The sequence below is a fragment of the Rissa tridactyla genome, chromosome 7 (genome assembly GCF_028500815.1).
Source record: "Rissa tridactyla isolate bRisTri1 chromosome 7, bRisTri1.patW.cur.20221130, whole genome shotgun sequence".
Lineage (NCBI taxonomy): Eukaryota > Metazoa > Chordata > Aves > Charadriiformes > Laridae > Rissa > Rissa tridactyla.
The window spans coordinates 9,552,975-9,569,282 of NC_071472.1; the positions used below are offsets into that span (position 1 = coordinate 9,552,975).

General features: G+C 39.5%; 1 protein-coding gene across 3 annotated transcripts in view; it reads left to right on the plus strand.

Moving 5' to 3' along the window:
* Positions 1-16,308, plus strand: part of DPP10 (dipeptidyl peptidase like 10) — a 225,530-nt gene that overhangs the window by 177,320 nt on the left and 31,902 nt on the right. For 2 of the 3 annotated variants that reach the window (XM_054208858.1, XM_054208860.1), the window contains 4 exons: positions 2,325-2,422; positions 11,581-11,704; positions 13,825-13,863; positions 15,182-15,289. In XM_054208858.1, the coding sequence (XP_054064833.1) occupies positions 2,325-2,422; positions 11,581-11,704; positions 13,825-13,863; positions 15,182-15,289 (369 nt within the window). The remainder of the gene's footprint in view (positions 1-2,324; positions 2,423-11,580; positions 11,705-13,824; positions 13,864-15,181; positions 15,290-16,308) is intronic. The other variant, XM_054208859.1, reaches the window with a different exon arrangement.

The window sequence follows — 16,308 nt, forward strand, 5'->3', positions numbered from 1 at the left end:
AGAAAAAAATTAGGAATATTTTTAAAACTCAGCTTTGTAAACAAGAAGTGAAAAATTCCATTTCGTTAGCAATTCAGCATAAAAGTGATACATGATACTACTTCAGTAATCTCATTAATGAAAAAACATTATCTTTATTTAATGTCTCCTTTTAATGCCAATTTAGCTACCCGTTAAACATCATTAATTGGTAATGAAGCTTGTGGTATAGCAACAGAGATGAAAAAAAAAAGGCTTGGTCTTTATTATAGAATGAAACCATTGGAGAAAATCATATCTATGATTAAAAAATAAAATTAAACCCACATGTGCTTGTGAATACTTGATAAGGCACATCTGTGTGTGTCTTATACACAGGCTCTATTCTTAAAAAAAAAAGCAAGTTAAAATTCTGTTAAATACATTGAGAACAAAGTGAGGTTTCGATGTAAAGGTTTCTTGCACTACTGTACAAATGTTTGAGGTATTATACAACATTTATGCTATTCAGCTTGTCTTGAGGACCCCGAGGTGGAAGAGTTGAGGCTGTTCGCTGCCGAGGGAGAGGTGTGGATGTGAGAGTTTTCTGCTCGGGTAGAAAACTCACCTCCATCTGTCTGAGTCCGCTGCAGGCTGCGGGAGCACTCGGTGTTCGCCCCACTGACCACGGCACCTCCCAGACATAGGACAGACCCTGTGTCGCGCTAGAAGCCACTGCTGGGGAGCTCTAGCTCTGATGTGCCCGCGCAGCAGAGTAGGGCATGCCGTGGGTATCCGTAGGGCACGCTGCGGGTATCCGTAGCAGAGGCAGGAGGTTGGGGCAGTACATCCCTGAAGGGAGAGCAGCTCAGGCTGGCAGCCCGTGATGCTGGCTGGTGAGTCCAGAGCTGGGGTAGTGCCGCGTTTCTGCGCTTCGTGTTCAGGGACTAGCACGGATCTGGCCATGCCCGCTGTGAAGGCGTGCTTTAGAGTGTCTCTCTACATCTCCTACTCATGCTGGATAGTCATTACTCATGGCAGCCCTCCCAGGGAGAGAACTTGGATACCACTATGCAGCCAGTGTAGGGTTCAAAGGATAGACAGAGACTGCAGCTGTGTCCTAAGGACTTGATCTTTCAGGGGTTTTCTTCCACAGTTTTGCATTTGTGTAAGCTGTCTTCAGGCAAAGGATGCTTTTGAAAGACCACATTGCTTTTGAGGCAAATGTAAAAGTTTTTATGAAAAATAAAATAAAATTTCAGGAATCTAATTACATCCGTTTTTAAAACTTTTTTTTAGCACTTGTAAAAATACACAAATGCCACTTTCTCGTCCCCCAGAAATGAGCGACTACAGCATTCAGACTATATTTTGAGATAAGTCAAATTTCTAAAGGGAATTTGTGGGTGTATTTCAGCCAAGCTATTTTGCATTTCTAAATACCCCTGTGAAGAGCCAGATATACAACTTTGTAGTTTATTATGGTTAAATCTGTCGAATCAGTGATTTTACCTTATCCTTCCAACATTAAACAGGAGTCAGCCCCATTGAGAGACATGCTTTTCATCCCCCGTATCCCAAGGATGCTATATAGTGTTGTGTGACTTCTGTGACTTACATGGAAAAGAAGCTTGAATAGGATATGGCCGGGACAGGGCTGTGAGACTAGTAGCCAGCCCTGCAGAGCCTTGCCATCTATCTCCAGTCCTTTCTCTTCATCTCGGGAACCTCCCTTAGTAATGAGCCGTGTTACCGGGAGAAGGACAAATCCCAGTATCAGACTCTTCCCAGTGGATATATATCAAACTGCCATTTTATTCCCCTTTAGCAACAAGAAGCAGTTTGTTTCCCTTAGAGCTGGCCTGCCAAAACAGCTGCGTCCTGAACGGGGCCAAAAATAGAGGTTTCCGTCTCAACAACCCAGGGATGGAAGACTGGGGGAAAACAGTAAAGAAAGAGGAGGAAGAGGAGGAATGTTATCCCGCATACAGGACAGCTTTTTGAAATAAGGAACAATAGTGTTTGGAAAAAGACTTTGCTGGAGGCCGGGTTTAACTCCTGGTTTAGAAGTGGCTGTGATTTTGCAGCTGACTTTACGGAACTGGGCCAAGCCACTTCTAGTGTTGCGCTCTTGCTCTGCGCAGGAAGGTCTGCTGTCAGTGAAGGGCAGTAAGAGAATTACTCAATGCTTCATTTTTTTAACTATGTAATTCATATGTCTGTGAAAATTCTTTTTTTAAATTTAAGATTTCTAAATTGTAATGATTTCTCATTATTATAAAGATAATGAATTATGTTAGTGAGTGATTCTGTTTAGCTGTCACTGATTCAGTGCCTCTAAAGCTCCTATTTTCTTTTTTTCAAAGGCAGGTCAAATAAACCCAACAATAAAGCTGTTTGTAGTTAATCTGTATGGACCAGCACATACACTGGAACTGATGCCACCTGACAGCTTTAAATCAAGGTATATAATTTCATTGTTGTGAAACTCCTGTTTAATTTAACCTGACTGTCTCTGAGGCTAATGGTTGCCTTTTTACATCAGCAAAACACTTATCTTTGACTGAAATGCACTTGATCTCTCTCCCTGTGGCTGAACATAATAATGATAAAATAAAATACAACTGTATTGGATTGCTGCTCCTCTTAAAAATCGCAGGGATCTGGGATTTGCTCATGTCTGACGTCATGAGAAGGTCCGATTTACTTGAAATATATGAAATTAAGAATCCTAAGCTGTGGTCAAAGGGGCTGAACATTGCCCTGGTTCTGAAGTTGCTACTGCATTCGCTCCCAGCCTGTCTTGGCTGTGTGGCAACTTGCAGCTTTCAGTTTCTGAAATGAGATTGCAGAATACTAAAGTGTAGTACAAATGCACAGAACATGTAATGAGGGTGTTCCCTCATTTAGAGAGAAATATTGTGAAGTTTTCAAATCCAGTAGGCTATGGAAAGTTTAATTTCTCGTCACGGCTGACAGACGCAGTAGGGTGACGGGAGGTGAGATGCGATGCCACCAGATCACGTAGACCAAGAAGGGCTGTGCTGTGTTTTCCAGGAGAAGCTGCTTCAGAACCGCTGAGCCAATTTAACAGTCCCTTTGACTTTGGGGCTGAAGAGTTGAGGTCTGGCTGCAGCTGGTGACCCTCCTGCTAAAGTTACTACCTTAAGCTGAGCTCCCGATTACCTGTCCTCACTTGAGATGCCTTGAAACTTTTGTTGAAGGGCAGGAAAATTTTCATCCCTTCCCATATGTCTATTCCGGTTTGTCGAACTGCAGTTGTATTGATGAAATTCCCATTGTGGTTTCATTGCACATGCTAATGATCTTCTAACCCTAAATTATTATATAATATAGGTAATAATAACAACACAAGAGTTACCACAGTCCAGACCTGGCTGCAGCCTAAGGGCCAGGGACGTGCAACTTCCTCTCTTCCCTGAGGGCGTTTTCAGATGGGGAAGGACGTGGAAAGGATTGGCAACCATAAAGCTACATCTAGCTAAAAAAATCCCTCTGAATATAGTAGTTGGTTTTGCAATTCCTCCAAAACCCAAAAGATTTTTTGGTAATCGTTCCCAAAACAATGAAGATGTTAACATGGGCACTGTTTCACAGCCATTGCAACTGATTTTAAGCTGGCGTAGCTCTCCTCTACACAAATTGAGGTACCTCAATTTATTGCAAGAATAATTTAATAGTCAATTATGCCTTGCAATTATTTATGTTGGCTGAAATGCTTACTGATTGTGTTAGTGAAAGGAATGATTTTGAATGATTTGTGCTTTTTGAAGTATTTTCTTTCTGTTGATGACTGAAAAACATGATAAACCACTGAAAAACATAATAAAATCTCCTGCTGCTTACTAACCCTTCTTTAATTTAAGTGATAGTGAAAAATCCGAAATAGACTCCTTGCCTTCAAGATTTGCATCTTAACTCTCTTAAACAGCATTAAATCGGTCCTTTAAATATCAGAAGTTGTAAAGAAGTGAAATGAGAAAGCAATATGTAAATCCCCAAGAAAAAAAAAATCTTGAAAATGTTGTTCAGATGTTATGATTTCACTCTAGATTGTTCGAATTCATTCCTCCTCCCCAGCAGATTGAAAATAAAAGTGAATTGAATGAATATTGGTATCTTAAAAACTTTTTTGTGTCTTGAAGCCAAAGGCTAGCAATAGCTGAATTAGTGCAATTTCTTTTGTAAGACTTAAGGCGCATCTTTGCCAGCTTTTTGAGTCCTTGATAAAGATACGGTTGCTGTTTAATGGAAATAATAGTCATGTTTAAAATTCCATTTGGTGCTGTGTCAGAAGTCTGAGTAAAACTATTTAAATGTGGAAAAAAGTTAGTTTCATCTTAATTTTAGCTATTAAGGCATAGTGTCCGTGCTGTAAAATTTAGGATAGTTGTATGGTTGTGAGCCACATACACTGTAAATCTTGCATTCTGACTCTAGATTTGAGTAGCAGTCAGTCATCACACTGGTCATCAATCCATATATACGTCTGTCCATATATCAATATATATACAGGTATGAAAATTACCTTTGAACAGGCCTTTCTAGAGTGGAAATCTTTGGAGTTTGTAATGGTTGGGATTTTATTTTTTTTTTAAGTATTAGCTTTTTTAATAAAAGTAGTAACTACTTTTAGCGGTCAGTTTTTTTCAGTGCCTTTCTAATCGGTTCCTTATTGAGTCATTAGTTAATAGGTCACGGGAGTCTTTCAGAATTAAATGGGATGCGACACCATCATATATAGTTTCATGGATCTTTCAAGGCAGAAAAGTTTTGGAAATACACATTGTACAAGGCATAACTAACTGCTGTTATGGGAGAGATTTACTCCTACACAGAAGAACCACACAAATGGGTAGGGAATGGGGTTTCTGTTATCTATAACCATAAAAAGTAACATTCAGATTCTCAGCTCTCCCCAGATTGCGTGCTGTGCAGGACCTCTGAAGACAGAAAATTGTTTCTGTGATTTTTTTGGGCATCTGGGAACTTGATGTAAGATTTGGTAAATTCAATGTTCTGCCTTCATTTACTTCTTGCGGTGATTCTATGAAGGTGCTTAGTAATATTTCCTAAGTTTTGTTCAGGTTATTTTGATACAAAGACAGCAGTAGCAATTGTAAATTTACTCCTGAAAGTTTTATTCTGTGGAAAAATTTACCATCTACTGTGCACAGTTAATGCCACAAAAAGACTGACAATTTTCCTTTAAACACGTGGTTGTATTCTGTGCAGTTACTGTTTCCCCCTTGGTGTTTCTATTCTACGTGTACAATTACATTATGTTTTCTTCAGCGGCAAACATGATTTTGTACTGCGGGGTTTTTTTCTCATTAGTCCTAGAAAGCCAATGTACACGAAAGATGAAATATGTGTGCATTCATACACCGCTAGCTCTGGAAGTTCCAGTTGGAAAGCTAATAATCGCCTGCTGCCGCAAATCTTGAAAAAGCGATATGGTATGCAAGCAGTCAGTTCAGACCACTCTAACTTAGGCCACCTAAAGAATCCTTGTAACTAGTAACATTTAGATACAAGATGCTAATATGATATTAAGAAATTATGTAGGCTGATTTTTCAAAACCCATGATTGAGTTTAGACCTGCCAGACAGAAAAAATTAATTTCTTTTCCAAAGTGGAAATCGCTAAGACAGAGAAAAAGTGAAATAACACGTGAAAGAAATTGCAGCTCACTTATTAGAGTAGAGCTGCGCTTCCGTACAGGATGAAAAGAATTTTCTGCTAGAACCGTGTGTTGGCTCTTGAAAGTCTCAGAGTGGGGATCGTCCGCTGCTGTCCCTATTCTCAGCCACAGCGAGCAAGCTGCGTTGGCTCTGCACGGTTCCCAGCCACTGCTGACCAGGTAGTTTTAAAATGCACTATAAGAAAATAAGTCAGTTTCTTTCTCTTACTTTTTCCTCTTTCAACTTTTTCCACTGAAAAAATACTATACGTCCACATTCTCATTTCATATACACCTGCTTTTAAAGAGACTGAAATATACAATCAGACCCTTCTGAATTCGTATGATCAACTTAAATATTTTTTATTGATTTTAATTAATCTTTTGTAATGGAACTGAAAACACTTAAGAAATTGAGTTTGCATAAATTCAAATAATGCTCTTACAAACGTTATCAATGTTTCTATTATCCACACATTTCCAAATCAGCCAAATCATTTTGATATTTCTGTACTTCTAGTTTTGAAATCACCGTTTGAATCTAGAAAGGCTGGGTTTTATACTTCTGGCAGCCAGTTTATCTGAGCCTTGCTTTGGAATAGAAAGCTCATTTGATTATTTGGTATGACTGGAAATGGGAAGGATGGGGATGTGTGCAATTTGGTATTAAGAAAACTGGGGTTTACTTTCAGCTTTTCTTAGATTTGCTGTGTTTAGTCCCTTCTTTCACGCTTCTGCCCCTCCCCTCTTCTGTAACTTGGCAATGACTATACCTATAGGTTAGTGTAAAGAATTAATTCACTATCATACCTTATGGCAAATGGCTGTAATCTATTCAGTCACAGGCTGCAGGATAAAAATATGTTCAGAGACTATTTTATTGAAGCTTTCCCACACAATGCCAAGGTGTTTGTTGGGTATTCCCTTCCTTGATCAGTGGGAAGAAATGCAAGTTCTGCACGTGGGCCAGGACAAGCCCCATGGTCAGCAGGGGCTGGGACCTGGCTGCTGACGCAGCTGTCCTGCCGAGGGATTTGTCCTTGGGGCTGAATGGAAGACAACAGCGCATGCTTATTGTCAGCAAGGCTGGACCACTCTAGGAGGAGCGTGGCGGGCAGACCGAGGGAGGTTTCTCGCTCCATCTCTGGTAAAGGCAGAGCATCACCCACACCAATCTGGGGATTCAAGAGGGATGATGAGAGTCCGTCAGTGGGCTACCAAGATGGTCTTTGCATGGCTGCAAGGAAATGAGGAGCAGAGCTTTTTAGCCCGGCTAGGATAGTGGCTACCAGCACCTGTGGAAAAAGCTCCTTCCAACCAAATACCTGTGGCTTAGTCCCAGAAAAAAACTGCAGTACATCCATTGGTGTGTGCATAGATAAAGTTGTGTATAGTATACCAAAACACTAACAAACTGTTAGCTATCTCGCAGGTCATGCCTCAATGTGTTGTTTTCCATGTGTGTTTCTGAGAGTGACATTTTCTATTAGTATCTGTAAATTCTCATATGCTTTTCAATGCACAACAATATAAATAATTTAAGAATATAGTAAATATTCTAGAGCATTGTGCAAGGGGCAAGTTTCTGTTGTTTACCTTCTTCGATAACAACCTGCCAGCAAACTAGTAGAGCATGATAGGTTGGCTTGTATTTATTATCCAAATCTATTAAAACCATCAACAAAAGTAAGGTTCCTTTTACTATTGCCATGAATGTTAAGTGTCTTCCAGCTATTCTTATGACCAGATTTCTTTCACAATCAGCTCATTGGCTTAAAGTCAGAGAAGATTTCTTCATTATGATGAATGCTACGAGTTTGACTCTCTTTCTTGAACAGTTTCTTATTTTTAAGTTTAATACTGTGGGCTATTTTGCCATGGTGTTAGGCTGTCTATTTCAAATCTAAGTATCTAATGTTCAAATTTAATTATGATTGTAACTATGCTTCCAGTGTAATGCAGTGCAAATCCCTTTCCTTTGTTCAGCTTATTGTCTCTGTTGACTTTGCTAAGCCCTTACAATAACAGCCACCAAGATACACACATGTATCTTTCTAGTCACAAGCATCCCAAAATTTACAAGTGAAAAAAGACGTGCAGGACATTCTTGAGTGAAGAGAAATGTATTAGCAAACTGTTAAACTGCCTCCATAGAACTGTGTATCAATTGAGATAATCAAAATAAAGGAAAACATTCTATAGGAAAGAAAGATTAAAAAAAATGTGGGTCTTCAAGCTTGGCAAAGGACGATAAACACCTTTGCTATTTAACATGTGTTTTAGCAGCAGTGAAGAATGAATCCAGATTTGATCAAGTTACAAGTCTTTGGAAAAAAGTTAATTGCCATATGCTCAGGAAAGACATTTGCCTTCTCAACACCTGCAGTTGGAAGTTTTTTTCTCACTGAATGTCCTCCATCCCCCTCAGGCCCCAAGTCCTGACCTTTCTTGGTGTGCAGCATCTCCTAGGCACACGTGAGATGTTCCAGCTCTTACTGTTGAGCTGACAGTATACATGTCGCGTTCCTGGTTCACAGGCCTAAGGGAAAGCTGTACGTTCTTTATGTACTGATTGCCTTACGTAATTGCCTTAGGCCAATTTGACGCCAAGCAACAGATTTAAATACCAAACGTGGAATCAGAAGTAGCTCTCTGTCTGGCCAAGGAGCTTGAAGCTCTTGGTTTTATGCGTTGCCTGGTTCAATACAACATAGAGTAAAGCAAGTGATGCTCACTCACAATTCACAATACTGAAGCTCCTTCGATATTGCCTGATCATGGGATGCTGTGGAAGGAGACTGCCTTTTCTGTGTTTTCAGTGTTTTCTGTCTGTTTTTATACAGCGTAAAGAGGAAAGCTATCTCTTTGGAATTCAGAAAGGAGAAAGTCCTAGGGGAGATGAGAGAGGAAAGAGACTTAAAACCAAAAAAACCAAATTGATTAGACCATGAAATGGAGACTGGCTAAAAAACAAAAAGGCAGGTCTATGAGGCAGGGATTGAATTAAATTTTCTTGACAATCAGGGATTTCAGTGGGAGCCCTGAGATCTGGTCAGATGTTGGGGATAGAGGAGATGGGTATCAACAAATGGGTTTTATGGTTCCTGTGATCATCTTATAGTGGCCCTGCTGTGAGTAAAGGGATCGATAAGGAAAAACCTAGAACTGGCTACACAAAGTGTAGGAAAAAGAAAGTTAGGAGTGGGGTGAGGAGACACAGCTTGAATAAAACAAGTCACAGCAAGAGAGAAAAGTCTGCTTACTGGGCCAACTGAATGCCGGATTCTGTCTCTGCCACACAGCCCCTCTGTGACACAGTGAGTTTAAATTAACATTGCACAGGCGGTCAGTAATCGTGTTTCTTACTCTTTGGACATGCAGTAAATTAATCCAGAGTCTGATTTAAGAAACGTTCCCAAACAGGGATGAAAGTTCTGCTCTGAACATGCAAAGTGCTGTAGAGCACCTAATTAAATGGGTATCAAACTGAGGATCTAAAACGAGTGTAAATTTTTATTTAATATCTTGCTTCAGTCCTTTGTCCAGAAAGCGATCACAGTCTTTCCTCTTTGAAGTGATGTTTTGAGGAAACTTAATGTATGTACAGATGCGGACGGTCTAGTAATCCCAGTACATTTGCGTATTTGGATCTGGAGGGAAAGAGAGAGTGCCTATTTTCATTACTAGAACAAAAGATTAGTTGCCAAAAAAGCCTGATGCATTTGGAGACACAAACTGATGGCAGCTTCCTCAAAACTAAAGCAGGTTTTGCCCTGCAGGCTTCTCTGTTTTTATTCAACTGTATCAGCTAATCTAATAAAACATACGATTTTCTTCAACAAACTTCTACTTGATTATATCTGTTGACCTGCAACAACACTATTCTGTATGTGTGTATGTGCACTGTATCTATGAAACAATAGATTAACTGCAAAACTGTGAATTACAAAGGAAAATTACCTGGAGACAGTATTTAATTTCAGAAGGGTATGTGCTTCTACATATATTTATATACACACTGCACGACATTCCTGATAAACAAGTCATAATACAGTGAAATTTGAACACATTTTTATGCACAGTTGATGGAACGGGGGGAAAAAAAGGAATTTTTAAATGATCTTTTGCTTTCACTTCAGCGAACAAGGAGTTTATGTTACTGATGGAAGATGATGTTATGGTTTGATTTGGCCTATTAATTAGTATATCAGCTGGATTCTGAATGATTAAATCTCCTGTTTCCATCCCTCACTGAAGCTTTTTCAAATGGAACAGCTCAGGCTCTATTTTGTAGAATTTGGTTCTGGGATAACTTGGGCTTTGTTGTCAGTGGATGCTGTCTTACTTTGGTGTCCAAGTCCCAGTAGAGGGAGGAAATCCTTATATAGATGTTTTGAACATTTCCCTTTGGCTCTTTTTGTGCTTCTGTATGCACAGTTGCAATGGGTTTTGATGGCCTTATGAAGGCATGACTGCAGAGGGAGAAGTTTTCAACTCTCGTTTCTTGAGTTCTGCTGTGGGGAACCAGTTACCTGAGATTTGGTGTTGCACTCTTTGTTTTTTTTGTTGGATCATTGCTTTGTTGTCTGTGTCATCTGATCTCATGTTAAATCTTGTGTTACTTTTGGCATACCTTTTTGCTCCTCAGTAAGTTAAAAAGCTTTTTAAACCAAAAAAACCTAAGTGTTAGACTCAGAATATACCTGAAGTCACCATTTCTAGTCATCATTCTGGTATCCACATGTGAAAATACCTGTCTTACCTAAAGTCAAACATGAAAGCCAAAAGAAAGTTCTGCATATTGGGTAGTTCAGCTATATTCTTCAAACATAGCGCCAGGGCAAGGCTGGGTGAAGCTGCAGTGAATTGCTGTCTCTGGGCAGCATCAGAGTTGTGCACAACTTTACTGTTGGCGCTGCTTAGGCTCTTTGATCTAGTAAGAAGTCTTTTGAATGTATAATTAAATATGTGTTGTCAAAGAGTAATAAGATCTCCATCAGCATTAAATTAAAAGCCTAATTATATGCAAGCTACGACCCTTGTTTTTAAGGGGGGCTGAGTTTCCAGACAAGTTCGCTCCACTGCTGCACATAACTCAGCTGGACTGTGAAAGCTGCCAGCTGCCATCAGTAGAGAAGCGAAGCAAATAGCCTGGCTGGGATGACAAGCTGCAACAGGTCTTCCTCTGCGTCGTCCCCAGTCCGACAGCCTAATGGGATCTGGGGAGGAGGGAGGCAGATAATCTATACCATGAGCCTCTGCCTAGGAAGCTTCCCTTGCTCAGCCGAAGTCGCTGAGGGACAGACAACTTGGCTGATACTACGAGCTATTTGTTAAAACGGAAGCTGACACACATTGATACTGAGTGTGACTTCCCTTTGTGCAGAAATCCCATTATAAAATACTTGTTATTTTATAACAAGTGACATTTTGAAGTGGTCTTGCCTACCATCTAATATTAGAGACCTTTTTTTTTTTTGGTTGTTTGGCAGTAGGGCTGGATTCTTCTGCAAAGACGTGACTTCTGGAGGTATTTGGTATGGGAAAATACTGGCTTCTGTTGGAATCTAGTGTTCGTTTTTAAGCTGGCCAAAAAGTACATGGTTCACGTGTATTTGCAAACGTATGTTTCACGAGTATGTGTTTCTCAGATGGTAAAGTTTATATATTACAAATGGGTGAGAAGGAGGTGCTAACAGAGTACAAATCTCCCAGGGGAACAGCACACTAGGACTGAGCCTTCCCACTTGTAGGAACACAGATGCTGGGTGTTTGGGGTTATTTTCTCCATCCCTCAGTACTGATACTGTCACGCGATAAAATTCCAGCAGTTGATGGACTGTATATATGTTTTTTTAAAAGAGTCTAATCTGAAATAGGAATGATCCGAACGTTGTGTTTTCAAATGTTTACTTAGGGAATATTACATCACCATGGTGAAATGGATAAGCAACACCAAGGCTGTGGTGAGATGGTTAAACAGACCTCAGAATATCTCCATCCTTACCGTTTGTGAAACCACAACTGGGGCTTGCAGCAGGGTAAGTTGGATTTTTTCCTGTGCTCTCTTTTCAAGGTTTCTTCCTGCATTTTGCTTTCATATTCAAAAAAAGATTTTTGGAAATCAGTTTGCAGATGCAGTAGCTGCAAGTTGAATATAATTAGTCAACAGGAAGGAAATGGATGTGAGAAAATTCCAAATCTGGTGAGATGATTTCATGCACTTAGCAACTTTGAGTGACATTTTCAGAATTACTAAGCTTTGTTCATTCATTAACTTCAGTGGAAACTGCAGTTGCTGAACATGGTGTACTTTGGATATAGCTAGCGCAGTGACAAGCTTGTCTTCCGTCAGATATTTTCAGCTGCCTGGTTTCTCCTCTCTCCCCCTACAGAGTTTAATTTCAGATCTTTCTGTCTCTCACAGCTTACCTATGTTTAAGGAAAAGGTGTAAAATTCTGATAATTCCTGCAAATTCAATAGCAGAATTCAATAGCTTCAGAAAAAAATAAATTTGAAAGGCAACAGGGATATTTCATTTTGAATGTAAGCCAAGCTGAAATACATTTTTCTATGTGGATCCAGCCCCATCCCATCCCTTGACTCAGACTTCGACTTCTGACACTCCTGCATTACATCTCTCCATTTTCACAGTCAGTCTTGCATCCTGAATGCAGTTGGCCACTTTCCCATTCTGAGTCACAGTCTCTTCCCAGAACTAGCTAAAAGTATAAATATTTTCTAAACATGCTAATATCATTACCAACAGATGCTCCAAAGTAGAGGGTATAATTTGGCAGTGTAAATGGTTATGAATGATTAATGTAGGTCTAAGTTTGCCCTCTGAGTCAAAAGGCTCCAATCAGTGTCTGCTACTGAAGTCAGTCATGTTGAAGTGTTAGGAATTATTTCCGAGCTTCTCTGCTTTTTTTGCTACTTAGTGCGGGTTGCTTTTCCTGACTCAGAAACTGCGAATAAGTCCCCATACTATGGATTAAGATTGTGAACATGGAGATTTGTTGATTGGGTTGCTTTTTACCTTGTTCCTGCAAGCTTTGTGCCCCTTTATTAAGAAAGTCGATCAGGAGCCCCTGTGAGCAGTCACTTCTGAAAGGAAACCCTTGTGTGCACCAAGGTCAATTGGACTTGCCTGAAGCAGGTATCCAAGGAGCTGTGATCCAGGACATAATAAAAGAGAGGGAGATTGAGAATCCCACTCCAGAAGAAATAAAGTGCAGCGAAGGACCTTGTAGGTGGGTGAGAAGGGATAGCGATGCAGCGTCACCGTGATGAGCACAGCTCAGACCAGACTGACGCTTGTAACCCCGTAGAGTTCATCTGCTGGGATAAGGTGATGCTCTTGAATTCAGTAATGGATGAGGAAAGGCCGTATTGTGAGAATTTAACATTGTATCCCACCATTTGATTTCAATTGTAAACCTATTTTTTTATTATTTTATTTTAGCATTTTGCACATGTTCTCAATTCCAAAAAGTACTGCAAAAAAGCAGCTGCTATAGTAGCTACAGATTTTTCATTTTCCAGGCCATATATTTACAGATGCTTCTAAAACTAATAAATTTTCATTGTTTCAGTGTGACTGTGACAATTTACAACAGTTGACGTATATTCTGTATTTTTTCCAACAATGTATGCATGGTATTTGGGGATTTTTTTTAGATGGCATGATATGAGTATGACCAATAAAAACAATCATTTGCATTTATTTTTTTTCTCTTCACTAATGCCACGCTACAACCCATTAAAGCAAGGGATTGTGATTTGAAAAGGTCTCACACTTTGAGCTTGATGCTGGCTGGTTGCCCAGTGTTGATGAAGGACCTAAAATATCCAGTTGTCAGATGATGCCTAGAGGTAAAAAACAAATAGAACTGCCTGTGTAAAGCTTCTTGATAGCTAATCAGAAAGGACTGAAAAAGGCATTCTTAGGTCCCCTGTGGTGTTCTACCAAAAACTCTGAATAAAGCAGCTGACTTTGTAATTAAATTATCGTTTGTTTCAATGTAAGTGCCAAGGAAGAGATCTGAAGATTGTAACAAAGTAGAAAAAAACCCATGAAATAGCTAGAGACCTTTTGCTGAATGTGTAAAATATTTTTGATCTCTAGCTACTCCATAAAAGCAATTTTTTCTTTTTTAGAAGTATGAAATGCAGTCAGACCTGTGGCTTCCTAAACAGGTATAGTATAAATGCTGTTTCTGGGCGTATAATGTGTAATTACTTCATTGTCATTTTTATCTAATGTTATTTTATAAGCTATTAAAATCCATTCCTTTTAAAGTTGAATAGTTTTTAGGATCCTAAATTAATTGAACAGCTGAGGATTATAGCAGTGTCTGTGTAAACATTCAGATGGCAGCTTGTTTCTCTGTTAGTGGGAATCCTGTCCCTTAGCATCACACAGAGGACAGTTCACTATCTAGCTGACCGTGTCAGTGATGGAAAGAGGTACACGCTTCCAGCGAGCAATTCAGCCTTTTGAGCTGAGACACCTGTCTGGGTTTCAGAGCTAATATTCCCTTCAGTTTCCAATATCTCTGCATTCAGTTAAGTAAGCACTTAGATGACCAGCCGATTAACTACCTAAATCTTGGATGGTTGAAGATAGATCAGATGAATCCCATTCCAAGCATGTCCTATATACTCTGCTGGTTTTTTTCTGATTAAAAAATAACATCACCAAATTTAACCCAAAGGAGTTCAAAGATTAGAGGTCATATGGGCTATAACTGGAATGCATAAGAATATTTCTGAATTCATACCCTGAACAATATGTTGAACTAATATGTCAGCAAATGATTCCATTTTCATAGCTTCAGAAGAGCTATCCAATAAATGGATGAAACACATTCTATTTAAAATACATTTCAGGCTTCATTTTGCAATGTGCAAATGAGAAATCATTTTAAAAAATCTATGCTTTTATAGCGAGCCATTTTCCTTTAATATTTCTGTGTAAAGTTAGACATGGAGAGATGGTATCACATCAGGCTACAATTTATGGTAAGATCATGATTCCAAATATCACTTCAATGTGCTTATTTTTTTACATATGACTTTATCAAAATCAGTGAGCCTTAAGCGTGTACTCAGTAATGTTTTACTGAGTCCAGACCATGGAAACATTTGTTCTTCTCATCACTAGTAGGACTTATCTCTGTCATTAATTGGATGTCTGGAAAGGAATGTATCCTGGAAAGTCCCGCTGCATTAGGGATCAGACTACCAGACCTTTCATTGGGAGGGAGAGTTCTGCAAGGGCTGTAACCCATGCTTTAGGACAGGATTGCACAATGGTACCTACTAGTATGAACTACAGTTACCGTTAGCCACCATCTTTTTGTTAATCTTAGCAGAGTATGTTTAAGGATTTTTCTCCGGTTGTTTTATGGGCATAGCAACTACCGAAACCGAGGAGACAAAACCACCGAAGCTGATGTTTTGTTGAGAAGTTTAATGGAAAGCGTCACAAGCTAACACAATCTTACATTTGTAGAATGAAGAACCAGTTTTCTCCAAGGACGGCAGTAAGTTCTTCATGACTGTCCCAGTGAAGCAGGGAGGCCGGGGTGAATTTCACCACATAGCCATGTTTATTGTTCAGGTAAGGTTTTGGTTCAGGCTATTTTTAATATGCTAGTGGTCATGTAGGACTTTTGCTGGGGACACAAGACCCAAGGAAAGGCTTGTGCTTCCGTAGAGTCTGAACACTTGTGTCGTGGTCATTTGTCCTGTCCAGGTTGTCACTTGGTGCAGAGGGACATATTTATAACTTCTTGCAGAGTAAGCGGGGTGCTCTCTCTTTTCTTAGACCTCTGCTGTGGTGGCACGTAGAGTCTGTAAATGAAAGGTACTTCCCGAGTACTCTCTCTGGAAGATTTCATGTTTTCTTTGTACCTCTATAGACAAGCAGAGATGTTTTCTTGTTAAACCCTTCCGTCAATAAGAATGTTTTATAGGCACAGAAATTCAACAGACCTGCAGAAATGCACATTTTACCCTCTTTATTACACTATATAAGCATAACTATAATTTTAAATGTCGATTCAGAATATTCATAATTCTGGTCTTACACACAACAGTAAAGGGAGGCAATACTCAAAACTTAAAATTTTGCGGAAAATTAGGACTCTCTTTTTACCCTTTTCCAGTGGCTTCCATTTCCCAGGGTCATTGCTTTTTCCAAAGAAGAGTCTGAAAGAAGATAAATTTGCACTATGACTTTGAAGGTCACCAATACGAAGATGTGATGAACAAATAAAGGAAATTATGCCCTGGAACGGAGCACTCCAAGGCATCTATTTAAATCAGCAGAGCATTAATCCAGATACTTTAGCAGAGCCATATGATATAGGAGAGATTATCAAGGTACCCAAAACATCAAAATAGCAGACTTGGCACCAGGCAAATCTATTATCTCCCTTTATGACAGTGTTCTGGTACGAACATTATTAAGGCTGAAATATGTTCACGGTGGCTGCAGACAGAAAAAGAGCAAAAGAACCTTAATGAAAATTTAACCTGAAGAAGCAAGAACAAGATACTCATTCCCTAGGGTAAATATATCAAGAAAGAATCAGACAAGAAAAAAGGGATCAAAGACATGTAAAATTTTGTCTTCTA